The sequence below is a fragment of the Nannobrachium achirus genome, assembly GCF_963921795.1.
Source record: "Nannobrachium achirus genome assembly, chromosome: 13".
Taxonomy (NCBI): domain Eukaryota; kingdom Metazoa; phylum Chordata; class Actinopteri; order Myctophiformes; family Myctophidae; genus Nannobrachium; species Nannobrachium achirus.
In genome coordinates this window covers 30,942,175-30,969,570 of record NC_137833.1, presented here as the reverse complement: position 1 = coordinate 30,969,570, position 27,396 = coordinate 30,942,175, and the positions used below count along the sequence as shown (strand labels likewise).

Here is a 27,396-nt window from a genome sequence, read left to right as displayed (position 1 = left end):
GCAGACTTTGCACAATCAATGAACGAACATAAGTGAAAGCACATCGGAGTGTTGGTTGCGTGTTAGTTAGCTACTTAGCTTGTGAGGTTCCAGACTGAGTTGTCTTGGCTTTGGATTTAAATTCACTTCTCTTTACCAGACGTTCCACTGCAGTAACCTGGTTTACTTTTTCCGTCCAGTACTGGTTAGGTCCAGTATTATTAATAGTCTTGTGTGCTCTATTTACACTATAGAAAGTTAAAAACACAAACGCTAGGACGGGACCAATTCTCTTAGCTGATCCGTTCTGGGGCAGAAACACTACGTGCGTCGATGTGTGTGTGAAATTACCGGATACAGTAGGCGAGCTCTAGACCGGATTTGAGCGCTGAGCAGTAAATAGAAACCAGGCTTTGCATCTCTGCACATTAAAGCCAGTACAATAAATCTGAAATGACTAGAAATGTTCCTCAAACGTTTACATTTCAAGGTCTCTCCTTAACTCAGACAGTGTTCAAATGGACCTGTGAGGGCTCATTTGGTCCCATCATGTGTACACTGTCAGAGTTACACTAAGACTCAATTTAGACCCCATAAAGCAGGGCTACTCAACTTAAGATGGTTCAGGGGCGGCGAGGGGCCACTCGCCAGTCCAAGGGCCGCTAAAAAGGTAACGGTCCTATTTTGGACATTTAGAGAATGATTTTGTAATGCACTACATGACTAGTCTAAAGATTAAGGAAACACAAAAAGAATGGTCCTATTTTGGACATTTAGAGAATGATTTTGTAACACACTACATGACTAGTCTAAAAATTAAGGAAACACAAAAGGTATGGCCCTGTTTTGGACGTTTATAGAATGATTTTGTAACACACTATGTGACTAATCTAAAAATTAAGGCAACACACAGATAACAGCCAAGGCCAAACCTCATTGAACAAAACGATTGTCATGGAATGATTAATGATGAAATGATAAAGTTTCTTCTTTTGGAACAAACAAAATAGCAAAAACTCAAAAAAGTCTTGTATAAAACAAAACAAACATTGTTTCGGAGAGAAACTGAAAAATGACATCAGAAATTATGACCATGACGGGCCGGTACACAGTATCTCTAAAGTCATGTCATCAACATGGATCTGTCCCATTTCCCATATTCCCTCCTGATTGGCTACCATTGCCTTCTAAAGTTTGTGTATGCGACCTGACGGTCTTACTGGTTATAATTATTATTTTACATTTTCTAATTGACTGGTATTGGTATTTATGCCATGGACCATTAGAAATGGTGGAATAGATCACATCCAGTAACTGCCTACGAATTATTATAGAGACCTGCTTAAAAGTCCTGTTGAGCCACTTCCAATCATTTTGAGATATGTTACCAATAACATGCTGTTAAGCCTTCATTAATTGATGTGGTTTCTTGCAAAGCGAAAGTGGGATGGAGTACGGAGTACAAACACTTAAGTGAGGCCTCACTAAATGGGGAGTTCATTTTCACTCAGGCACTTTTATTCAACTGCAGACAAAGCCCAACAAAGCATGACCAGCTCATTAGTGGGTTAATAGCCACATCGTATGAGTTACCAAAAGATGTCTTGGAGGGAAAACGATTTTAACAACAGGGGCCGGGTGAATCCTGTGTGAAGTAGACAATTGCACTTGGTGTAAAAGTGAAATAAATGCTGTCTGTAATGATGTAAAATGAGCCTTCTGTTCTATCATTCATATAAAGTTCTGGGAGTGCTTAGAGTCCTCGGCATGCTCTTTGCCTCTGCCTCCAATAGGAATTGACTGGACCTCTTGCCCTAACAGAGCCTTTAACTTCCATTGTAAGCGATAGAAATAGCAAAATAGAATTTACGTATTATTTGTATTAGAATCTCATAGGGAAAAATAATTTAGAGTTGGACAAGGGAGGAAATAAATCTGCTAACTCTAACCCTGCTTGTAACAACTCAGCTCAACCAACTAAAGCTGCCTAATTTCTCCACACACTTCTGTTATGTCTCTGTGCTCTCGCAGTTCTGCTGTGTCCACTACCGCCAACTAAGCACCTTTAATGCAAGCATCGGCTCCTTTAATTGAGTTTGACTATTTGTTCTGACCTCATGACTATTCAATAGAATAGTGTTTTTAACCCCCTTTTTGTTTCATGTACTGTAGAGATGCCTTCGTTTGTGTATTTTTAACCCCTGTGTTTTTTCCAAGTTGCATGAGGGTACCCATTGCCCCTGAATTGCTCCCAGCAATACTAATATTGCTCCCCGCAGAGTAATCAGGGAGTGACAACAATGGGTGTGGATGACTAACTGGCCTGCAATCCTCCCTGGAGCAGGGTTCTCATTGTGTCTTATATTGTTACTCGTTGCAGAATGCCTCTAAAGGAGTACCCAGGTCTCCAAGAGGCAGCATCAATGGAGACGGACGTGTTTCTCCTATGGTTTCTCCCCAGGCAAGTTTTTTTGAGCGGTGGTCACAACGCTCCTATACGTGGCCGTGTGTGTGGGTATGCGTGTCTGTAGCCTGCAGTAACCTTTTCTGACCACACATGTTAAGGGAGGGGCGCTGTTGTTCAGACTCACATTCACACACACACACACACGCACGCACGCACGCACGCGCGCGCACACACACACACACACACACACACACACACACACACACACACACACACACACACACACACACACAGCCTCCACCGCTCAGTTCACACGAGTGTGATTTTTTCCTTTCTTTTAAATAACAGTTGCTAGACAAGACATACTTTACCCAGACTTATATTGAAAGTATATACTGTAACAAAGGCAAAGATGGAAGGAACAGATGGAAACCAGTTAGTCACCACACAAGCCTTTACGTGGCAAAGATGGAGGATTAGGACTCAGCGTCTGACAGTAGTCCAGCCATCATCGTCCGTCTCGTTCTTGTTGCGACGATCTTTGTCTTTTTTTGTCACGCCAAGAGCTCTTTTCCCCGTCAGCATCAGGCTAACCAATAGCATTTATTAGGCCACCAAATTAGTCATCATGGGCAGTTCCAGGACAATAGATCTTTCATATATTAATCATTTGTAACATGTCCGCCTTGTAACATGTCCGCCTTGTCCGGCACATTAACATTCCTACTGTAACTCACCAAACCCTATGAGAAATTCCACTTTTCCTTTTCAGAATGCAAGTTACAGTACATGTATCTTCTCCATAGCAAAACGCTTCCCTGAGCCATTGGCCCAGCCGATGTCTCTGACTAATCTTCCATGCAAATGTTATTGAACCGTTTGCTTCGATTAAACACCCCATTGACACTTTGTTTATTCCTTGATATGACTTTTGGTCGGGTATAAGGATATAACTTATATCAAGAGGCATTATTATTTAATTATTACATCTAGCATTATTATATGAATTATTTGTGTGATGCGATCCCGCTCGGAAATGTTGCAATTTCTTGGCAATCCCTCATACTGTGAAAAAACACCCCCCAGGCAAGTTTAACAACACTCTCCCACTCTCTTCAATAAAGCTGTCACTGAAATGAATGTTTAAACATGGTTGCTGTGGCGTTTGAACTGTTGTAAGTTTGGGTGGCTTTTTTGTATTTATTTTTTGTCAATTAACGATCCTTTAGCGAGAGGAGCCCCAGTCATTTGCTCAGAAGATGCAGCTGAAGGTGCCAACATCTGTGGAGTCTCTCCTTCGCGGTGGAGCGAGCCGGGCGGAGAACCTCTTCCGCTCCCCGTCTAAAGAGAGCCTCGTCCGCAGCTCGTCCCGCGACTCGCTAACTCCTCTGGGGGACGGCGAGGCCTCGTCCGCCCCTACGTACGACCCCCCATCGGACATCGAGAGCGAGGCCGAGGAGTCGCCCGGGAGCGCAGAGGCCAATCAGGCCATGTCCAAAGAGCAGCTGCTGCACCGCATGCACCGGGTGGAGAGGAGCCTGGCAAACTACAGAGGAAAGTACTCTGAGGTGAGGCCCACATACAGTACAGTAGACCAGTGATTCATAACCTTTTATTTTTCGTTTTTTATATGCATGATTAGGGCAGTAGTTTTCAACCCTTTCCAATATCAAGGTCCATTATTTATTTGGCATATGAGGACCACCATTTGAAGAGGTTTAGCCTCTCAAGACCCAAGACCTATATTTTGTTATCGTTGGATAAGATTTGTCCACAATTCCATGCTGCATTGATGTGGTACAATAGGAGACAGGCAAACGCTGATCAAAATAACAATTCTTCTACATTTTCTAACTGTGTAGACGTCTTGTAAATTAAGTAATGCAGATGTTTAATGATAGTTGTAAAATAATAGTCATAAAATGAAACCAAATCTCGTTAGGGACCCATAAGGGTCCATTTGTTTTCATTTTACACTCTCAAGAGTTAAAGATCTATTAGGATCCATTTGGTTAACAACTCTTTATCATTTAGCTGGGGACCACCTGTAACCCCCTGAAGGACCACTGGTGGTCTCCAGACCACTGGTTGTCGAGAACCACTGCATTAGGGTACGCCACAGAAGCCCATTTAATTTAATTTTGAATTGGAATCCTGAAAAGTGTTTTATTTTTTTATTGAATATCAAATGCATTTGGTTATACTTAATATTAACTTTATGAATTCAATACAAATACTGTACATTGGACATAAAAAGTAATGGGCTACTACTACTAGTCATTAAGCTACTGTAGACTGAAGTAATTAAGGCGGGTCATGTTTGGAATTGTAACTGCTGAAATCAATAATATATCCGTATTCCAATATTACCTGCGGGCTGCATTAAGTGACGGTGGGGGCCGCATGTGGCCCCGGGCCACCAGTTGCCCATGTATGCTCCAAACAATCAGTCATTTAGTGGAGACCCGACCCCTGTAATGCCCTGGACCCCATATTGAGAAGCAGCGGCATAGATAACCACTGCCCCGACATCCACCTTTAACCCCTGGAGATGAAGAGAGCCAGCTGATTTATAATCTTGCCTTACATGTCCATCAATTATGATGACCTCCATCTCTCCTCTGACCTCGCCTGCTGTTTTTCTTCCCACTACTCACTCCCTTTTTTTGTTTTCATCCAGCTGGTCACCGCATACCGAACAGTGCAACGAGATAAAGAGAAAACCCAGGTAAGTGGGTTTTTTAGTGCATGTGTGACATTAAAACATCATGAGCCTTTAAATCAAGTGGTTCTCAAACTATTTTGGCCTCAGTACCCCTTTTCCCCTGATTTCTAAATCCAATTACCCCCTGCTAGAGAAGACCCTAGCTAGAATTAGATTTTCTGAATGATTGATCAAATGAAATCGCATAATGGCAAATAAGGATTGATTTCTATTCAACAGTTTTGCTAGTCAAGGTTTTGATTTAAATGGTTAACAAAAAGTGTGTCAATGTTTTATCATTAAACATTATGCAGTAAAACAAATAAAACAAACAAAAGTAGTACCGCCCTCCACGTACTCCCATTTGAGAAACACTGCCGTAAATTACAGTGGGAAGTTTTGCTGGCGGTTTGCAGGTTATTCACAGGTTAGAAGTAAATCATTATTATCATCAACCAATATGTTGTAATTTTTCTCTTCTATTTTCCACAACCACCCTTCCAGGTCATCCTTAGTCAGAGCCAAGATAAATCTCTCCGCAGGATAGGGGAGCTGAGAGAGGTAAAGAAAACGCAGTTGGATAATTGTTGTTTCTCTGGGTCGATATGTCGACCTTGAATTTCCCCTTCTGGCCATTGAAGCAGGCATGGGCTAATTTTAGTCAGAACGAGTGCAGCCACTTTGTCATTTTGGTTTAAAAGCTTTTTGGAAGCTAGAATAACTGCAGATAAGCACTCGTAAAATTGGCTTTGACTTTGACTTTGAGATTACATTACAGACCAAAGACTGTCAACAGAGCAGAAAAACCTTTATCTGGAACGATTTGCATTGCTTTAATTCCAGGTTCAGGTTACATTTGAACGTTACAATGTTAGTGTCAAAGGTTTGACATTTGAATGCTTTTGATGGTCTGTAGGAGCTGCAAATGGACCAACAGGCCAAGAAACATTTACAAGAGGAGTTCGATGCCACCCTGGAGGAGAAGGACCAAATGATCACAGTCCTCCACACTCAGGTAGGTACTAGGGGTGTTTGCGATTCTAAAATGTTGAAAATGAGTATTAACAACAAATTAGATTAATTAAACTGTCTGGAACTGTGTCATGCATTACTGACTTGATAGTAGAAGAGACTAATAGTTTGTACTTTGTCGTATGATCATGCAATGAAAAAGGCAAAAGGGTTATCGTCATGTAAACTAGTATAAATTAGACTTAACTTTGACTGTGTTATCTTCTGCCAGGTTGCTTTGTTAAAGAAGCGAGTCAAGGGAGGCATCCCACTCGAGGGGGAGGTGGCGCCGTCTGAAGATGGTGTGGATTCGGCTTCTGCCCCTCAGAGTCCCTCTAAGGAGCCAGGGGCAGAGGTTGCAGTTACTGAGGGTATGCATTCGTATTTATTACAGTAACACCATACAATGTGATTGTGTGCTGTATATCATCGCTGTCATGCAGAAACGCTCCAACATATTTACTTCTCGGGAAATGGGAAAAAATAACCTGTGTTCCAATGGATCCAGTGTAGTTACTGTATTACAACGTCAGTGTAATGCAATTAGGGAGAGAATATACATATAAATGTGCAAAAAAGGCATAAAATGTGCAGGGTTTAAGCCGTTATTTAATGAAAGAAATAAAACATACAAAGTTGAAATATTGACACATACATGGGGTCGTACAGCAACATTATCTAAAGACCCCCTGGATGTGTGTAAGAGATATTTTCCTTTCCTCCTGTGAGCAGAAGAGGGCAGCAGCGACCCAGCCAAGGTGGTAGAGGCTCTGCAGAAGCGAGTGAAGAGGCAGGAGAATCTCCTCCAGAAGTGCAAGGACCTGCTGCGCACACACAAGGAGCGCAGTGCCCAGCTGGCCAGTGAGAACGACACCCTGCAGGAGCAGCTGCAAGAGAGACTGCAGGAGCTGGAGAAGACCAAGGTACCTCGCCTGATGCTTATCAAGCACCACCGCACAACACTGACTGTTTACACAGGACTCCACAAATGTTTTCTACCATATGGGAGCCATCAGTCACCAAACTTATCATCTCAATCTCTGTATAATATCTCATTATAATCATTACCACCATCATCACCCATAAGATATTTTCAGAAGTACAACTTGGAACCCAGAAAAAAATATCAAAGGAATTCTCGGGGGACAGCCAGTTACTAGAAATTGATGTGGCGGTGAGCTATAATTATGAGGAGGTTTGATTAAAATGGGGCTGGGCTGAGATGCTGCGAATCAATGAGCAGTGTGTTTAGTCTAGTGATGTCGGGTTATAAATCATCTGGAGAGCCTTCATGGTCCGTTAATAATGTGACTCCATTATCTCAGTGACACAGACAGTGGAATGCTGTGGCTTCTCTGTCCGAGCCTCCAGATACCCTGGCCGAGCTCCAGCAGAGGGGGTCATGTCATGTCAACTTGACATGGCTGCGACCATTATTTTGCTTTGATTTCAAAACATTTTGCTTTGGTGGTATGATGGAGCACAGATGGCTTTGACCATCGTCGCTGTGAAATGTTTCGCAGCCACCGCTAACCGATTTTATTCAGTCGGCAGAAACCTGCGGTGTTGATAGACAGCAGATTTGCGTCCGTGCTCGCGAATTGTCATGCGTCTGTGTGTTGAGCCTTAGCGCTGTTTGGGAACAGAGCCTTTCCTGTTTAAGGAAGAGCAGAGGTTAACAGGCGCTTAGTCCTTCTAAGCAGCGTAGAGGCATCCTGGTGCTCTGTTCATCCCCTGCCTCAAACAAATACCCCATAAAACAGACCAGCTGTCTACAATTCCAGACTTTCACCTCAGGGATTTTGGAATGTATTAAGTGTGGTCTGGTTCATAGGACCCCATGTTTTTGGGGGTCTTGATTTGTGCGTTATTGTTTTTTGTTTAGCAATGTTGTTGCCATGAATAGGAAGTTTATAAATCTTTTTTTTTTTCTCTCTTATTTTTTTAAATTTTTCTGTCTTCTTGTACTCAATAAATCAGTGTTTTCAGAACATCACGGACACTCATAGATCAAACAGCTGGGAAGAGATGTAAGCCTGATGTTTGGTTTTTGATAACCACTGGTTAAACAGCAGTGACACAGAGACACGGCTACTACAGGCCACTGACGCTAACCTGGGCTGTAATTTGGGTTACCATGTTGGTTGAGCTGGGGCTGTGTAGACTTTCTTGTTGGCCGCTTTGTGGGCTAAGCCTTGTGGGTGGTACAGCATATGCAGACGCTTTCTAGCCGGTCGTTAAATATATGGTACATGCCCCGCGAGACGGATGCCACTGATTTATAGAACACACAACAATGGATCAATTATTCTTGAAATCGAATGCCCCTTTGTGTAAAGAGTGCTGTGTGATTACTGATTTACAGAAATGTTATGTTCATAGGAATTGCACACAACGGAGAAGACAAAGCTGATCACTCAGTTACGCGATGCCAAGAACCTCATTGAACAGCTGGAACAAGACAAGGTGAGTGAGGAGGCGGGGTGTCTTTTTGGGGGCTCCGGGTCACATCCTGATTGAGCGTACTACATAGAATGTCTTGTCTCTGAACTACAGACATGTTTTTGCTCCACTACTGTGCGAGGAGGTCGCAAAGCTTGGCAGTCCCAGGTTGTTGCTCTTAAACTTTGACCCCAGCTCTGCAGGGTCCAGCCAGACACTCATGAGATCACTTTGAGGAATGTGGAGAGCTCCAAGAACTGTCCAGCACAATTACAGACCTAGAGCTTGACTTGAAGAGTGTGAACTGTGAAATACACAGACATCACTCATCATGAGATACTTTTCAGTGTTTCTGAATTTGTTCACCCCTTGTAGGTTAAAAATACATTTGTTCTTTGCCACGGGTTGTCTTGTTTTTAGGGCATGGTCATTGCAGAGACAAAGAGACAGATGCATGAGACTCTGGAGATGAAAGAGGAGGAGATCGCTCAGCTACGCTCCCGAATCCAACAGGCGACGGCCCAGAGGGAAGAGCTGCAAGAGCAGAAAGAAAAGTCTGAGAAATCGGGTGAGTGGCAGCATCCATCCATCCATCCGCTGCTTCTGTTAAATGTGTGTGGAAATGTGCGTTCGTGGGAGGGTAACTTGATGCTCTGTTTTCTCGCCATACTGCAGCCTTTGAGGAGCTTGAGCGGGCACTGGGCGTGGCCCAGAGGGCAGAGGAGGCCCGCAAGCAGCTGCAGGTTCAGCTGGACGAGCAGGTGAAACAGGTTAAAAAGGAGCAGCAGGAAGTCCTGCGAGTCAAACAGGAGGTTGCGACCCTCATGAAGGTCAGGAGCTGAAGTTTACATAAAAGAATTCCATTCAATACAGATGTTTTTGTTGTTGTTGTTGTTCTAGTTTTTTGTCTTTATTCAAACTGTAGCAGTGTTACACCTGGTCCAATTTCACAGAATCAGAATTATTTGGCTACCGCTACACCCTCTCCATCCTCACACCCTGAACTGATCTGAAACAGAAGTCTGTCTTTTGCAACATTTGGCAGAGTGTTCCATGTTACTTTACTACTGTTTACTTTGCTACAGGGACATAGCCTTCCCTGTTGAGCAGTGAAATTCATTATACACAAAAAGGTTACGCTAGATGAAAATACTACCCTTGGAGTTTCATCATTACAGATATTTGTATAAATATTTGTATAAATGTCTATAACGAAGTTACAAACGTTTTCAGTTGGACATCAGGAAACGGTCATCTTTATAATGGTAGTGAACATAGAAAACTTCTGTGAGAGAAATTCAGCACCATGCACTGGTTATATCCACTAGCAGATCTACACGCTTGTTGAACATTTTGCAAATTTTGGGTATAATGACATGCCCAAAATACTGACGCCACATTGAAAGTGGTTAAATTCTACATTCTAAAACCAGTTACTTGACCCAAATTTATTTTCAAATCTCTTTTCAAAACAAAGTAGTGAACAAATCAAAGGTTGTTACATGTTGCAAACCAGTTAACAGATACAGAACAAGAGTTTCCTTATTGGCAGACAAATTATAACGGAAGTGTCTTAACACACAAAAAAGTAGATTTAGGTTCAGATGGTGACTGACAGCTTTTGGGGTTGAACACAGAAGTGGAGCTACTTGTCATGTCCAGTAAACAATGTTAATGGACATGACAAGGTGTGTGCCTGTGTGGATTTAACATTGTTAATAATTGGCAGAACGAGTAGATAGATTAAATAGCAATTGTATTTTAAGCTTTTTATTTCTATGGCCCTTTAAAGTTTTATGTACTTAACATTGTGTATGTATTTTGATGTAGAAATCATCAGAGGAGACAGAGGCAAGAATGGAAAGATTACACAATGAAACTCTGGCTGCGAAGGAAGAGGAGTTCAATGCCAGAATCAAGCAAGCCATGGTGGGTGTTGAGGGTTGTTGTTAAATTGCATTTACTTACCGTAATGGACTAAACTGCACTCGACCCAACTTCAGAATTCTGAATCATCAAAAGATTTGAATTGAATAGAATTATGGTGAATTAGAGTGCACGTCCAGTACATAATACAGTATATTTGCTCAAATGACCACTTGTATTGTATTTTGACGAGCTGCTGTTTGATTCAATTGGCTTTAGGAGCAATGCAAAGAGCAGTTTTCTCAGACGGCAAAGGAACGAGAACAACAGACTGGCCTGGCTTTAGAGGCCGCCGAACTGCAGAAGGCCGCTCTGGAGGCAGAGGCTGAGGACAAGATGAAGGGCATGCGACTAGAGCTGGAACTTACAAGAACCGTGAGTCTTAGAATGTTATTCTATTATTTTTAGGGCTAATTTAATCGCAATTAACTCACTGTTTTTAATTAATTAATTAATTAATTAATTAATCGCATATTTATATATTATAGCCATTTGGCCTACCCGTTTAGGACACTGTTTCTCAACATTATTATCTCAGCAATTATTTGGGGAGGTCTCCAGATGTTTAGTTTAATGTGCAATATAGAGGGTATGCGTGTGACATCATCATCATACACGGAAGTTATGCGGGAACGCCTACTGAGTGGCAAAAACATACTTTTTGGCCGTGACAGCCCACATCCAAAAAGAAAATCTGATTGCATTGCATTAAATGATGTTAAACAACGTTAAACTCACTATAAAACTCACTTTGCCACTTGATATGCCACTCGATTTACCATTCACTTTATGCATGCGCATACCTCCTTCTATTGTTTTCTCACTCAACGGTAAACAAACCGACATACAGTACAGTATACAGGGTATCTGCACATTTCGGAAAATGTAATTATATACCTCTAATTGTCTCAAAAGTTATCAACTCATGGTCAAACATTGGCTACAATATCGGCTATATTGGCTGCAAGGTCCATCTCTGTAACAAAATATAATTAAGCATAAAGGTGGACACAACAGTAATCATATTATTAAATAAATTTAGCAGAACCTTTTACCCATCACCTGCAGTCTGTTTAATGCAATAGCATTATGATTTATTTGGGTTTATTAATCGATTTTGAATAAAAGATTAACATACTTTCGCATAAAGCCAGCATATGTTTCCACTCCCAAGTTAATAGGGCCACGAAAGACTTGAAAGATATCCCTCTAAGTTACATTGTGAACTGATAAAAGCTGATGACTTATTTGATTCATCGCTAAATCATGCGATTAATCGTGATTAAAATATTTAATCGTTGAACAGCACTATTTATTTGATAACAATCTGGTATTTTTTGGTGCTAGAACTAGAACTTTTTACATTTTCCATTTTTTACATTTTATTGCAATAACCCTAATTTCTGTCTGCAGAGAATACTAGAGCTCGAGAGCTCTCTGCAAACGGACTCCCAAGACGGAACCACTCTGTTGGACGAGCTTAAGGCCAAGCACAAGGAGGAAACGTCTGCATTAGAGGAAGCTCGCCAGCAGCAACTGGATGCCCTAACCCAGCAGCATCTTACTGCTCTGGATGACCTCAAAGAAACACACAGAGCAGAGGTGGAGGCCATCCTGAAAGAGAAAGAGCTAGGGTTCCAGGCACACGTTGAAGACATGAACCAGAAAACCTTGGAGAAACTGGAGGTGAAGCAGACTGAGTCGGAGGCACTTTCTGCTGAACTGGCCGAGGCGTTGAGCTGTAAGCAGCTTCTGGAGGAGAAGCACAAGACGGAGGTTGAGAATATCCGTCAGCTGCATGAGCATTCCCTAGGAGGACTAGAGAAAGCAGTGAAGGAGGAACTCAACGCTGAAATCAATGCTTTGAAGATTGTCGTAAAGGAGAAGGAAAAGCAGCTTGCTGAGCACATTCTCAAGAAAAAAGCGGAATCAGAGGCTTTTCTGAAAGACCTATCGGTCAAGGTTAAGGAGGTGGAGGAGCTGCGTGAGTGTTTATCTCAAGCCCAGTCTGAGAAAAAGACCCTGGAGAACATGAATGCTCAGTTGCGTGATGTCACAGAGGATCTGGCTAAGTGCAGGAATGACTTGAAAGATTTGGAGCATCAGCTGGACATTACAAAGACGGAATCTAAGCAGAAAGAGGAGTCGCTTCTACAAAGGTTGAAGGAACTTCAAGAAATAGAGCAGCAGCTGAATCAGACAAAGGAGGAACTCACAGAGAAAGAAAAATCACACACTGGAGAACTGAACACTAAACAAGATGAAGAGAAGCAGTTACGGAAGTGCCTTGATGAGCAAAAGGCTGCCCACGAAAGCAACATAAAGAACATGGAGGCGAAGTTGAAAGCACAGGATGCAAAGATGGACAAGTGGAAGCAGAAGGCCAAAGAAATGCAGGAGAAGTTCAAGAGGAAGCTTCAGGAGAGCGAAGAGTCTGCGAGGAAGGAGATTGAAAAGAAGGAGACAGAGCTGCAGCAAAAAGAACAACAGATTCAGGAGAAGATTGTAGCAATGGCTCAGCAGAGCTCTGAGGGCCTCAGCAGTGCCATGTCAGAGCTGCAGGACAACCATAAGGAGGAACTGGAGAAACTGCGGCATGTCCAGAGGCAGGAGCTTGAGAAGCTGGAGCAACGTTGGCAGGAGAAGTTAGGACAACAGGAGGAGGACATGGCGGAGAAACACACACACGCTCTCCAGGAGAAAGCCCAGGAACTGGACGAAGTCTCTCAGCAGTTTAACAGGAAAAGAGAAGAGAAAGAGCAGGTATTGCGTGAGATAAAAGACTTGAAGGAGGAGCTGGTGATTCGAGAGACTACTGTACAGAAACTGCAAGCAGAGCTAAAGGAAGCTGCATTTAAGCTTGAAAGTTTGTCTCAGGGCGAAGTGTTTCTGAAGGAACAAATGGAGTCAGTTGAGAGGAACCTGAACCAGGCTCTGATTGAGAGAAACACTCTCCAAGATGAGCTGAGCAGGGCAAAAGAAGAGAACAGAGAGAGACTTAAGGCTTGGTCAGTAAAGTGTGAGGAAACTGAGAAGCAGGTTATGGCTCTAGAGACTTCCAGATGTAAGGAGGTTGAGGGCTTGCAGCGGAAACTCGAGGAGAGTGCTCAGGTGCAGTTTGTTGTAATCAGTAACCAAATGGAGCATCACAGTAGGGAGTTTCAGGCTAAAGCAAATGAACTCAGTGAGAGAGTTGAGGGTAGGGTGCGAAATCTGAGAGACAGAGTTTTATGTAACCAGAAAAGGGTGGGACATCTTAAAAACATTATCATCACTAAAGTAGACAGAATTTGCACTTTGGAGGAGAATCTCCGGCAGCAGACAGAAGAAAATAAGAATCTATGCAGTTCGCTAGAGCAGATAACTGCTCAACTTAATGCTCACAAGGAGCATGTTGAAGCCTTAATGAAAGAGAGAGAGAGTCTGATAAAGGAGGCTGAGAATCACTCACAGTCCATCTCTGAGAAAGTCCTTAGAATTGAGCAGCTTGATGAAGAAAACAGAAGTATCTCAGAGAGCGTAAAAAACAACACGTTACATATCAGTGACTTGGAAGGTATCATTAACGACTTGAAAACTCAGCTAGGAAATAATCTAAGAGAGAAGGATGAAGCCATATCTCAGATAAACCGGCAGTATCAAGAGGAGAAACAACTAATTATCACTCAAATGGAAGAGACCATTGGGAGGCTGGAACAAGAGAAACAGTCTGCCATTCTTGACAATCAGTCCATCAGCAAGTCTGAGATGGACCAAGCCTTGAGCGAAAAGGAGCAAAAGGTGAGCGCACTTTCCTCAGAGGTTGAAAGCTGCAACGGTAGAGTGTGTGAACTTCAGGAGCTGTTGGCTCTGAAAGCAAAGGAGTGTGAACAGCTCGCCGCTGACCTGAAGCAGCAGCACAGTATCAGGGAGAATGAAAAGAGGGAGTTCACGGAACGGCTGCAACAGACCCAGGAGCAGTCCTCCCAGAATGGCCCTCTGGTGCAGGAGATTGAGGAAAAACTGCAGTCTCTGCTGAAAGAAAACCACACCTGTAAACTAGAGCTTGAAAATCAGAAAGAAGAATTTGAGAAGATTAGAAATGAGCTTCTTGAGAGCAAGGAGGAGAGTCTGAAGGCAACCGAAGAGAAACTGGCTACAGAGAGCGCCCAGAAAGTATCAGAACTCAAGAAGAAAGCGGAGCAGAAAATCGGTCAAATTAAAAAGCAAGTGGCCTCACAGCTTGAAGAAAAGGAGCAGACCGTCAAAGCGCTTCAGGTGAGTTTGGAGGAAATGAGGAAGAATAAAGTCTCAAATGAACAGCACATAGAAATGTTAAAGGAGAAAGGAGTAACCCTTGAAGCATCAATTGCCAAGCTTAAAGAAGATCAGGAGAAACAACTTGAACTGATTACAAGCAATGAGAGAGCCAAGACAGAGAAGTCTTTAGAGGAGTTGAAAAACGTCTATGAAGATAAGCTGTCGTCATTACAAAGAGATGTAGCAAACCAGGAGGTAGAACCGGATGAAACGCACTCTATGTTAGAAGAAGTTAAGACAAAGCTGAGACAGGCTGAAGAGCAAAATGAGAAGCTTCTTGCTGAAATGAGTCACCTTAAAGAAGAACTGCTTCAGAAGAGTGCGCTGCTCGATCAACATCGGGCAGCTATATCTTGCTTAGACAAGAATGGCCAGAATCTGGTAGAAGTGGAAGATGGGCTGGTATTGGAGCATTGTAGTGCAGAGCAAACCAAGGGTACCCTGGGAAAAGAGATGGAGAACCTTTCTCTGATGGAAGAAGAGGTGGACAGTGAATCTCCCGAGGCCTTAAGAAGGAAACTTGCCGATGTCAAGAATGAGAAGCAGAAGCTACAGAAAGACTTCACCAGGTTGCAGAAAGATATCCGATCTTTGAGAAAGGAGCACGAGCAGGACTTGGAATACACCAAGAAAGAATTAACGGAGGAGAATGAGAAAAAGCTCAAGTACGTTTTCAGTTAAATAAAAAAAAATACATAATTATAAAAAGTAAGCATACAGTATCTCTGTATAATTAATTTAATCTAATAACATTTTATTGTATTGATATCCCCTTTTCCATGTCCCCTCACAGGCTTGAGATGGAAGATATGGAGATGAAGCAGAACTCTGCGATAAAGCAACTTCTGAGGGAATTTAACACACAAATGGCTTTGAAAGAGAGGGAGCTTGAAACATCAGTGAAAGAGACAATTGGTGAGTCGGAGAAAAGTAATGCCTGATATATACTTTTTTTTTTATAGTGTGTGTGTGTGTGTGTGTGTGTGTGTGTGTGTGTGTGTGCGTGTGCATGTACATGCATGTATGTATATCTATCTATCGATATATCTATACACTTTTTTATAAATACAAATCAGTGTTACATGTCAACATTTGCAGAAGATCATCTATTTTTTATGTGCAGCAATGCACATTCAGCTAATATAAATTAGCAGTACCGTAATTGCTGGACTATAAGCCACACCTGAATATAAGCCGCACAAGCTAAAACTCATTTTTACATATATAGGCCGCACCTGACTATAAGCCGCAGGTGTCCTTCATACTTCCCGCCAGAACGCCCCTGGTGGCCGTTAGCTGTAAAAATCTATATATAAGCCGCACCGTTGTGTACGCCGCAGGGTTCAAAACATGGGAAAAAAGCCGCAGCTTATAGTCCGTCAATTATGGTAATTGAGTCAAGACTCATTGCCATGTAGTATTTGTTCCCTGTTGTGTTGAAAACAAATTAGTCTCTGGTCTTGTCAGCCGCACAGCTGCATTGGGAATAAAATTGGGAAATCAAAGTAAAAACGAAGGAGCTTTGTGCTTTTATGTTTAACAATAGCGTGCTACAAATACATGCAAACTGATAGAAAGGAAATAAAATTGGCTTTTTTCTATATGCTCCCACTAGGGTGGAACAAAATCAAAGGATCATTGAATTAGGAAACATTGTCTGAACTTCCCTGTCCCCCCCTGTGGCCAATTCATACTGCACTCCAAGGTTTGGAATATGAATTTGGGGGCTGTATGTGCTAACTCTGGATTGTGTCCCCTTCCTTGGCACAGGGAAGGCCCAGGATGTGGAGGCAGAGCTCTTGAATAGCCATCGCGAAGAATCCTGTCAGCTTCAGCAGATCATAGCCCAGAAGGAGGACGATCTGCACAGAACAGTTAAGAAATATGAAGAGGTGTTGCAGGTACTTCATAAAGACAAGTGTAGTGTTCGTTTGGGGGGGGGGGGGGGTGTTCACAACCAGTGCCCGTAATGGACCGCTTGCTGGCCTTCGGATTTGCTGCCTCGAACGCATTACTACTTTAACCATTATTTTATGCTTTAACTATATAAAAAAAAGCAGATCTATAAGCTCGCAGCTTGGTGCTGTGCTGCGAGCTTGTAGATCTGCTATTTTGGAATAGAATGGCTGTGGACCCCCATCTCAAAATATGTTCTTTTAAAAAGATATATTCAAAGATTCAAAGATCGTGATTTTATGCTTTAACTATTCAAAAATAGCATATCTACAAGCTCACAGCACGGCACTCTGTGCCTTGTGCTTGTGTATCTCTGCTATTTTTAATAGCTAAAGCATAAAATAATGGTTAGTGTTTCCAGGTCCTGGGTTCAGAACCGCTCATCGTATCTACTTCACCCCACTCCCATTGGTCTTCAAAAAACAATTTATAAAAAAGTTCATTTATGCACTAAATTCTTTGTTGGGGGTCCTTTTACACAAATGAAGGCATCAGTGCAGCGTGGCATGGAGGTGATCGGCTTGTGGTACTGCCGAGGTGTTATGAAAGCCCAGGTTGCTTTGATAGTGGCCTTCAGCTCGTCTGCATAGTTGGGTCTTCCTCTTGAGAATAACCCCTAAATTCTCTATAGTCTATACTCTATATAGGGTACAGGTCAGATGAGTTGGCTGGCAAATCAAGCACAGTAATACCATAGTCAGCAACACATTTACTAGTAGTTTTGGTACTTTGGGCAGGTGCCATGTCCTGCTGGAAAAGGAAATCAGCATATCCATAAAGCTTGTCAGCAGACGGAAGCACAAAGTGCTCTAAATTCTCTGGGTAGATGGCTGTGTTGCTGGACTTGGATAAATCATATTGTACATGATGACTTGATAAAACAAATATACTGTTTGTGTACATTATAAATTAAAACAATTCTCCTCCACCCCCAGTTTTAACAAGGAAGAGAGATTCATGTTACTCCTTAAAGGGACATTATCAGTATTATCAATTCACCACACATTGTATATATTATCGACTCTGACTGTTTGACTGGCATTTCAAACCTGACCGCAGGAATAATGAAACACTCATCCCGAGAAAATTAAGGCCGACTTCCTTTCTACACTGTCTCCAAACATAATTAAAGTTGGGACATCTGAAACATGGCAATAGGCAGCTTGACTAGCATAGCTAAGCTGTGATGCTGAGATGAGACATACAGTAGGAAATGATTCACCCTTTGTTCTTCTATTTTCAGAGTCGAGAGACGGAAATGGGAGATCGAGTATGGCAGGTCCAGAAAGAACTGGAGGAGTTGCAAGCAAGGTCCCATGGTGATTCTGAGGTAGAGTATTTTTTTATCAGTGTCATATGTACTCTATGCTCCGTCTCATTAATGACTGTACTTTGACTTCTATCAAATATAAATACTTACCTGTAGCTGTTACTGTGGTAAATGTTTTCAATATAGCCCTCAAGGTGAAATATATTTTGTTGAAGCCAAGACCTATTTGCCTAAAAAATGGCCACATGTAGATGACATTTCAGTTAAGTGAAATCTCCTCGCAGAAGGTTAGTTTTTGAACAACGGAAGTCTGACCGAAGCATTACGGAGTCTGGAAAGCCAACAAAATGCAGAGGTGTTATTTCACCATACCCCGAGGTCCTTTTAAGAGCCTTCATTATGTGGGAGTTCAAATCAAGTTGAACAGATTTAAAGGTTGATATCCACTGTCCCTTTTGCCCCAATCCATAATTGAAGGGTTCTGTCTAAGAGCTGCAGGACAGCTTGCTGACATGCTTTGCTCTGATCAGGCGTTTGCTTCAGTAATATGGCAGGTCTCCAAAGCACGCCGGATACGATGAAGCTTATTTGAATCAGGCTGGAATGTTCTCCCTACAAAAAACTGGAGTTTTTGAGGCAGCAGTCAGCCTCGACCCCTGTTACCAATTACGATCGTAAGAGGTGATCCTGACTGCTGGATTTATACTAAAGGGAAAAGCGCTCATACTGCCACAGAGAAAGATAGTGAGAAAACACACTGGGGAAACATTTGAGCCATGTGTTGTGGTGCAGTGAGACCGTGTGTGTGAAGGAGTCTTCCACCTTTTAAGCACATGAGCGCAGATGCACACAAAATGTAAAGAAACTACACAGATCTTTTGTGCTTTTCTTCACTGCATTTTTCCTGGGTGATGTAATAACTTTATGGGGGGATTGTATGGGTTTATGCTGGAGGAGGCCGTTCCTTGCTCAGGGCCTCACCAGCCATACTTCATGTAGACAGTGGGTTATTCTGTCTCACTGTTCAGTATCCTCTGGAGGAAAGAAGACCAACTCTGTCCACTTTTCTCTGCATACACATTAAAGATCCAGACATTATTTTGCTACTGTACGATTCTATTAATGAATAATTGGATTCCACTTTAAATGGTATTTCTGTCAGTAATTTATTTGACTTAAAAAGACTATTGTATTTATGTCAGTTCTTGTATTGAAACTGGAAAATGTATTTCTCAATAAAAAACTATTGAACAATAAATCATTATTTAAAAAAAAAAAGGCTTGTGACGTGTTGACAGCGCAGGACGCTCTACAGCCATCACAGATTGCTACTTAAATATATTTTCTTTTTTTCAGATGGGCTTAGAAGAACTGCAGGTGAGATGGTTGTTTGTCGTTGTATTGTGTTTGCCCTTTTCTTGTTGACATGATTCACGTAATTCAATTTCCCAGGGAATGCAAACAAAAGTTTGTTAGTGTAAATGCCCCATGTTTTGTTCTGGTGTTCCCTGTGCGTGCCCATTGAATAGATGTTGAGCCTTGGCTTTCACAATACAAGTCCTCAACAGTCTCTCATCGTGTTTTGTGTATGTATGTTGTGCCGCTGGGGTCATCAATATGTCTGTACACAGACAAATGTGTCTGTGGCAAGACTTGTCCTTTTCCTTGGCCAATTCTAGAATTCTAGATTTTGTTTTACTTAAAATTATAATGTTCTTATTTTTGATCACAAGACCCCATTATAGAATGCCAGACTCCAGGGTTTCTTCAGAATATGTACAGTATGACACTGATTTACTATGACACTATGGCACATTATGAGTCCACTAGTACTAGTGGTTCTCAAAGGTTTTATTTGCAAGGACCCGCATAACATTTGAGAGCAATTTTACACTCTGAGTTACAGACCTTTTATGGTCATTCGGGGCTGTCTCTTTATGTATTTCTGATAATATTGTTAGCTCATTTTGAAAGTCTGTGGCAAAAATTGCATTTTGAACAAAATATCCACCACAAAGCCAGCATGGCGATGACCCCTGTGCTCATCCCTCTCTGTCACAGGCTCAACTTGCTGAGAAGACAACGCTACTGAGCGAAGCCAGACTGAAGGAGCAGCAGTTTGTTGACAGGGTGAGTTTTCACAGTGAATGCATCTCTGAGAGTGTTCAGTGGAACCACGGGTCAATTTGGTTCCATTTGTACTGTCCATTCACACTCACCCATTGGCCAAGTCACCCTTACAAGTAAATTTGGTTACATTGATCAGTTCCTTTGGAAAGTTTAAATTCGCATTAAACGATGGTTGGTCAATAATATGACTTAACTGTTTAAAACAAGTATGCATCTTTTATGTTCATTTTTAGATTTCTCTGTTTTAGTTTTTTGTCCTTGTTTTATATTTGAGATGTATTCTTGCTCACTGTCCCCTCACACTGTACTCTTCCCAGGACTCCGTTGCCCCTCGGCCATCGGAGCTACTGCTTTGCTAATAATCCAGTTAATTACATGGAACATCTGTTTACATTTGGTCTAACCTTATAAACAATTAGAGTGGCCCCCCGGCCATCCCACTGCTATTCACACACACATACACGTCATTATCACAAACATCCCCCATGGATGACCAGGAAACTGAACTGTTCATATCCCACACACACAAGGTTAATACGCTGAATAAAACCGCTAGGGGTTGTTGGTTATGAACCACTTGAACACTAGCACACCCTGTTCTGTTGGGAACATTTTCCGGAAATCGCCAATCTACAAGTTAACTTGCAGATATAAGAGCAGACCAAGTACAGAGCCAACTCAAGTCTGTTTTCGCGACTGTAGGTCGCTATTTAGTATGAAGACCTGCAGCTCATGTCTGTCTGTCTGTCACATGTCATGGCCAAGACACTTGCAAATTGACGTATGACATCATAGATATCTGACGTCTAGTGTTGCCCGATCACGTGATCGGATCGGCAACCGATATGGCCGTTTTTATAAGATCGGAGATCAGGAAAAAAATATCGAAAAAATATTTTCTGGGAGTACTGAAAGTACAGGTAAGGTGAATGCGATATGAAATGTAAGCTTCTTTATCCTTAATCATTTTCAATCATATTCAAGGGCTTTTGGAGAAATGAGACAGACAGAGCACTGCAGAGGGAAGGTGATTGTGTCAGACTCTGTGTCCAGCTGGCAGCTGATGCCAATAAGTAGTAATTGGCCCCTTGTTAATGGATCAAAGGAAGGCAATTATGTCTCTCTGCACTGTCAACTTGCTGCTACAGATGCATACTTTTCAAGCAGACTGGTTAATTGGTTCTTAACTTATTTTGTTTCAACTTTAAAAATGACCAATGTTTTACCAGTTTGTATATAGTTTGTTGATTATTTTTGATGCTGTAATGGTCTATTTTATTTTATTTTTTGAGATATTAAACAGGTTTTAAAAGTCCTTAAATCGTGACTTCACTGCCAAATTTCAAAGGCCACACCAAAGGTCCGCTGCACAATGATTGAGAAACACTGCACTAGTAGGCCTATATCACTATACACTACTCATAAGCTTTGTTTTTAATTTGTTGATTCAGTGCTGCACTAAGTGATAGAATGAATAGAATTTTTTTTTCTTAATGCCTTGCCAAAGGATCGGATCGGGAAAGATCGGGATCGAATCGGAAGCAATAATATTTGATTGGTATCGGATCGGGAGCAAAAAAACCCTGATCGGGGCATCCCTACTGACGTCATAGACCACATGAGATGAGACTGACACAATATGTCCATATATGGACATTCCCCATAGACCACATGAGAGTGACACACTATGTCCATATATGGGCATTCCCAGATGATGCCCCAGTTAACACTAATACAATGTGTGGTGTGGTCATCACACATTTTGGCCACATTTTGTCCGACTTAAACAACCAACCAGGTCTGTGAATTATTTTGGCAGCGCTCACCCCAGCAGTCGTGTGTCTTACTAGTACCAAAGTATACTATAGATGGTTTAAGTGGCTTGAACATGTATCATTCTCCTCTGCAGATCCACTCGCTTGAGGACAAGATGAGGTGTGTCCACAAAAACTCTGTTGTGACTCATCTTGGGAGCTCATTCAAAGGTAATGTAAACACTCTAAATGACTGCTCATTCTACATGTTCAGCTAATTTAAGATGTGGGCCTGTACTAGTGCAGACGCCCATATCCAGAACAACTTACAAAAGTGTAAATGGTCTAGTAAATAGAGTGTACAATGAAAAACAATGTAGTCCAACAAAGTAACTAGGGTAACTAACAGGTACTGTAAATGGTAAACCTAGCATCTGTCTAAACAACATGCTCTCTTAAGTGACATTCTTACCATTTGTGGTCAAGCCAAACAAATCTAAAATAATAAAACAAATAACCTAACATACTGTACGTAATGAGAGTATAACTAGCGTCGTATAACTAGCATCTGTGAAAACATAGGCAGCAAGAGGGGATACAAGGGTAGATAGAGTCTGAAGAGGTGAGTTTTCAGACTGCAGCGGATAATTGGGAGTGAGTGCAGTCCTGGCTGAGAGGGGGAGGTCATTCCACAATTTAATTTCCGTTTCGTTCCGTTTTTCCGTTTCAGGGAAAGAATGATATACCCATATAAATGATGCATTATTCATATTGCATTGCATTGTGAGTGAATGTCTCACTCTCACTCATGCATGCACACACACACACACACACACACACACACACACACACGTGTGCTCTTACCGTATATGATGTAGAGCAGTGGTTCTAAACCTTTTCAGGCCGCGATCCCCAAAATAATCATATTTTAACTGGGGACCCCCCAAAATAATCATATCATCGAGCACTAAGTGTTGAGGCATTACATTTTGTAAAACATGGTTCTATTGTGAAAATAGCATATTTTCACAATTTCTGCATTTTAGAGGTATTAAAATGTCCTTACATTTTCACTTTAGAAATGTGCAGATACCCTCTATACACTTAAACCTTATGTTGGTATGTTCACTGTTGAATGAGAAAACAATGTTGCACATTAAGTTAATCATCTGGGGACCCTGTCCAAAATCATTTGGGGACCCCCCTGGGGGTCCCGACCCACAGGTTGAGAACCACTGATAGAGTACTTACAGTATCATTAGTAGTAGACACATAATGTGTCTTAATATTATTATTAATTGAAGCTATCACTAATTGATGTATCTATCTAAATCGAACAGGACATTATGCCAAACTTAATTTATATTTAATTATGAGTGAATTTAATAGTCACATAATTGTACGTGCATAAATGCCTGTTTTAATTCAGGTTACTTATCATTGTCAGCACGGAGACAAATATTTTTACATTTAAACCATCACAAATTGATTTAGTACTCCAGATTTAAACATTGGTGGAATAATCTCTGGTGCGTGTGAGCTGTAGTTTGACATTTATGTCCCCTCCAGCCCAGCTGGCCTGCAGGCTATGGGAACACGATGCTCTAACACGCCGCAATCAATCTACCTACTGTAGTCTGTGGGCGCACGCACTGGTGAACATGGATCAAAAATATGGGACAGGCGATTTCGGAAACACAGGACAGTGTGCAGGGGGGGCACTTAGGCGAATCCTAGAGCTACAGAGCTTCCCTGCTGGCATAATAAAGAGAATCTGCTGTCAGAAAGAATGGAGGAGGGAGGAGGGGGCAGTGAAAAGTCATCCCTGGACTTAATGGCTTTTGCAGATCGAGCTCTTTCGTTTCCCACACCGGACCCCTCAGCGCACGCATTTTTCCCTTCTCTCCTAAATCTTCACCATTCCCTTTCAAAATGACCATATCTCACGACCAAGACACGTATACCTCTCTATAGGCGCCTCTGTCTTCCCCTAAGTTCTGGTTTCACCAAAAGTGTGGCCTTTGAACCTCTTCATTGCGACTCAATTTGGCCTCTCATGAGTAGCCTCAACCCGTCTTGCTTAAGCCTCTTCATTGCGACTCAATTTAGCCTCTCATGATCACCTCAACGCTTCTTGCTTAATTCCCCCAACTACTATAAAAGCTGTGTCTCCACGTAGAGCTGACTGATGAGAACCAAGTTGATATCTGCCCCCCTCCTGGGTGAGGATGTCGACTCAGTTGGGGGGCGGGGGGGCAACCTGAGGTCAGGAGGGACAGAGGCGCCAGGATTTATTGAGGGCCCGTTTCTCCACGCCTGGTGATCAAAGCCTTGTTTGGACTCCACTCTCACCTCTACCTATCCCCGTCCCGTCATCAGTGTGTCTGCAGACACACCCAGGGCCATTTGGCATCATCTCAATGACTTTTCCAGAGAGAGAGGCCATGTTGAGTAGTGTCTTATAGTACAGTGATTGTCAAACCTTTTTGCCACTACCCCAACCCCCCTTATTCTGGAGGGACCAAAGTAGCTGATCTACAAGCTCACCACATGACATGTTGTGAGCAAAGAGATTTCATTCTGGCATAGAGATTTGGTGTAGAAGGTAACAAAAGCAGAAGCAGAAGTACAGAGCCAACTCGGGTTCCGTTTCACTAAGTGTAGAGTGTCATAAGATGGTACCACATCTGTCTACGCTCTTATGTCTCAGAGGAGGGCTGTGGACAGTTCAGATACCTGCCTACCAATGACATAATTGATAGCTTTGGTCATTTCAAACTCATTTAATTTTATGCAAGAACAATGTAAACTATTTCAGCATGCTAACTCTTTACTGTAAGAGGAAGGCTGTAGTTTCTATTCGCTTGGAATTCCCAACGATGAGGTCATTAGCGGCTGTGGCTCAGGAGGTAGAGCAGGTTGTCCAATGATCCGTGGGTCAGCTGTTAGAATCTCGGCCTGTCCACATGTCAGACTGTCCTTGGGCAAGACACTGAATCCCACATTGCCGTGTGTGAATGTGAGAAGTGAGTACGCTGGCTTCAGCTGTTTCTCCGCTTTGCCTCCCAATGTATGAATGAATGAACCATTGAACCAAGTGCTTTGAGTACATACTTGGTAGACAGGTTTCTGAACTGTCCACAACCCGCCAATGAGACGCATAGTAATGGAAATTGCGCCATGTTATGAGCATGAATGAGGACCAATTATATGAATATAAGGTTGAAAGTGGAAGTTTGATTATGCATTATGCCACGAACGCCCATTTGATATAGGATTTTTACCTCTAGGACGTCCACACTGTAAAGTCCTCACTGTTACGTGAACTGAGTGTGTACGAATGGAACCAAATGGGCCCTTAAAATGGGGAGTCAAGGGTCCATTTGTTAACTCTCCCTCCCTGGAACCCCCTCGAGAACCCCATGTTGATAACCAGTGATACAATACTGTAGGTCTGTATTGGCCACTACATTGTGGCAGCAGTGGCTCAGGAGGTAGAGCAGCCATTTGGGAACCGGAAGGTTCCTATGGTTTCCCATCAGTGTATGAATTTGTGTGTGGACATAATGCAAAATGTATGTAAAGCGCCTTGGGTGCAAGATTAATGCACCATTTACGTTGACAATATGTGATGGGAAGAGTAAAGTGGTAGAATCATTGGCATACATAGTACCAGCACTGTGCTGCTTGCACCATAGTTTCCCACTCATAGTTTATTTTGGGTTAATGGTATAAAATAGCTGGAGGCAACATGTTAAAAACGTTGCTTGTTAGTTCTGTTGGTTCAGTATTTGGGTGCTCATGCTGAGCTGCGCCATTCTTTCCTGTATTTGTGGCTGGCACTTAATTTGAACCCAGGCCTGTGCTGAAAGTGTTTGGTTGCTAATAGGAACATGATGCTTTGTAAGACAGCAAGTGCCAGAATTCAACTGGAACACGGGAGTAGCGTTCTGGAAGTTAGCAGTCCTTTTTTTTTTGGAGAAGAAATTACATGATTTGCATTCATTCACACACTCAATGTCTTTAGATCTCCTTCCTGGTGAACATTCTCATCCTGTTTTCATTTGGTCGAGGGAGCTGTAGAAGCGTGCACTCTGAGCGCCATGTTGTGTGTAACTGTGTACAGTATCTTCCCAAACCATAATACACTAGAAAGGTGCAATTCTGGGAAATTGCAAGTGTGGTTGCACCGATGCAAGTCGTGGGGTAACTGTTCCTGAATAATTCCATCTTACCTATTTATATTATATTTTGTGATGTCACATGACGCTTGACCAATCCTCAAATCAGGACATACGGATAGGGATGTACTGTATATGTTACAGTCAGTTTGGGTAACTCAGTCAGATTGGGGTAAGAGCACTCGTTTTGTAGTTCACCACACACCCCTAACACCACCTGGATCAATTCACTTTGATAGTCTCTTATCAGCGCACCTGTGTAATTCTGCGTATTCACCATGAGATGGCGACAACAGCCATTCACTTGTGTAGTCACTGACGTCACTCGTTTGCGACCACTCTTTCTTTGTTTATCTACTAGCCAAGCTCAGCTGTGTTTAGACATTAGCTTACTATGCCTAACTCTAATCCTAACCTTAACCTCAGTAAAACTATGCCTAACCCTAACCTCCGTGGGGTGAGGCGCTATCATTCCTGCCGACGCTACGTTGTCGTTGTCGTTGTTGTGGATCAAAGCGACCGCTTGTTCCGCCGCACGACGAGCGCTCCTTTTCTCAATTTCACTGAAACTCAAAAAAACTGTGACATACATACACACAAATTCACATATTGGAGTGGCTAGATGAAAACTTTTGGGGTTGCTTTAGAAACAATAATAATTAAAGCTGCAGGCAGCGTTAACCGGTCCTTCGCGCGTCTGTACACACCAGGGGCAAATATTGACCAATCAGAACTGGGAGCAGAGCTAATTAGCTCTGATTTTCAACCGAGTCTAGTGAGGCTAGTCAGGCTACTCATGACTCTTTACGACAAACCGTTCAAAAGTTAGGGCAAATGATTGAAACTATGACACATCGACCAATCAGAAGAGGGGGCAGGGCTGATTGACTCCAATCATGGACAAGAACCTTCAAGTGAATCAAGTGACGGGACTCTGTTAGGCCGCATTCACACACATGCGTGAAACATCTTCTCCGTATCGTCTGAGAATGAGAGGGGGGGGGGGGGAGAGTCCAATGCATTGTCAATGGAAGGTTGTTTGGTTTTTTGTCGTTGCCGTGTCTCTTGCTCAACCGAAGGCTGTCTTTTGGCCAAGAGACACGGCAACGACAAAAAACCACGTGACCTCCGTTGACAATGAATTGGATCATCCCTCCCCACTCATTCTTAGACTACACGGACACGATAGCTGTCGCAACTGTGTGTAGCGCGCCTTAGGGAAACCACACTAATGAAATGTTAAATAATGTGAAAGGCCAGTGACAAAAAAGGCTAGGAATGCCTGCCATCCACAAGACATTTTGTAAGTTACATTGTTGTGTGTGTGTTCATACACT

The 27,396-nt window shown here is 42.4% G+C and overlaps 1 protein-coding gene across 4 annotated transcripts in view; it reads left to right on the top strand.

The window, feature by feature from the left end:
- The window catches only part of golga4 (golgin A4), a 38,853-nt gene that overhangs the window by 5,949 nt on the left and 5,508 nt on the right, over positions 1–27,396 (top strand). For 3 of the 4 annotated variants that reach the window (XM_080741176.1, XM_080741175.1, XM_080741173.1), the window contains 19 exons: positions 2,360–2,440; positions 3,616–3,954; positions 5,067–5,114; positions 5,595–5,651; positions 6,007–6,105; positions 6,334–6,472; positions 6,834–7,024; positions 8,484–8,567; positions 8,964–9,111; positions 9,219–9,373; positions 10,374–10,472; positions 10,689–10,844; positions 11,883–15,433; positions 15,562–15,683; positions 16,539–16,669; positions 17,968–18,054; positions 19,351–19,371; positions 20,056–20,124; positions 22,034–22,109. In XM_080741176.1, the coding sequence (XP_080597302.1) occupies positions 2,360–2,440; positions 3,616–3,954; positions 5,067–5,114; positions 5,595–5,651; positions 6,007–6,105; positions 6,334–6,472; positions 6,834–7,024; positions 8,484–8,567; positions 8,964–9,111; positions 9,219–9,373; positions 10,374–10,472; positions 10,689–10,844; positions 11,883–15,433; positions 15,562–15,683; positions 16,539–16,669; positions 17,968–18,054; positions 19,351–19,371; positions 20,056–20,124; positions 22,034–22,109 (5,653 nt within the window). The remainder of the gene's footprint in view (positions 1–2,359; positions 2,441–3,615; positions 3,955–5,066; positions 5,115–5,594; positions 5,652–6,006; positions 6,106–6,333; positions 6,473–6,833; positions 7,025–8,483; positions 8,568–8,963; positions 9,112–9,218; positions 9,374–10,373; positions 10,473–10,688; positions 10,845–11,882; positions 15,434–15,561; positions 15,684–16,538; positions 16,670–17,967; positions 18,055–19,350; positions 19,372–20,055; positions 20,125–22,033; positions 22,110–27,396) is intronic. The other variant, XM_080741174.1, reaches the window with a different exon arrangement.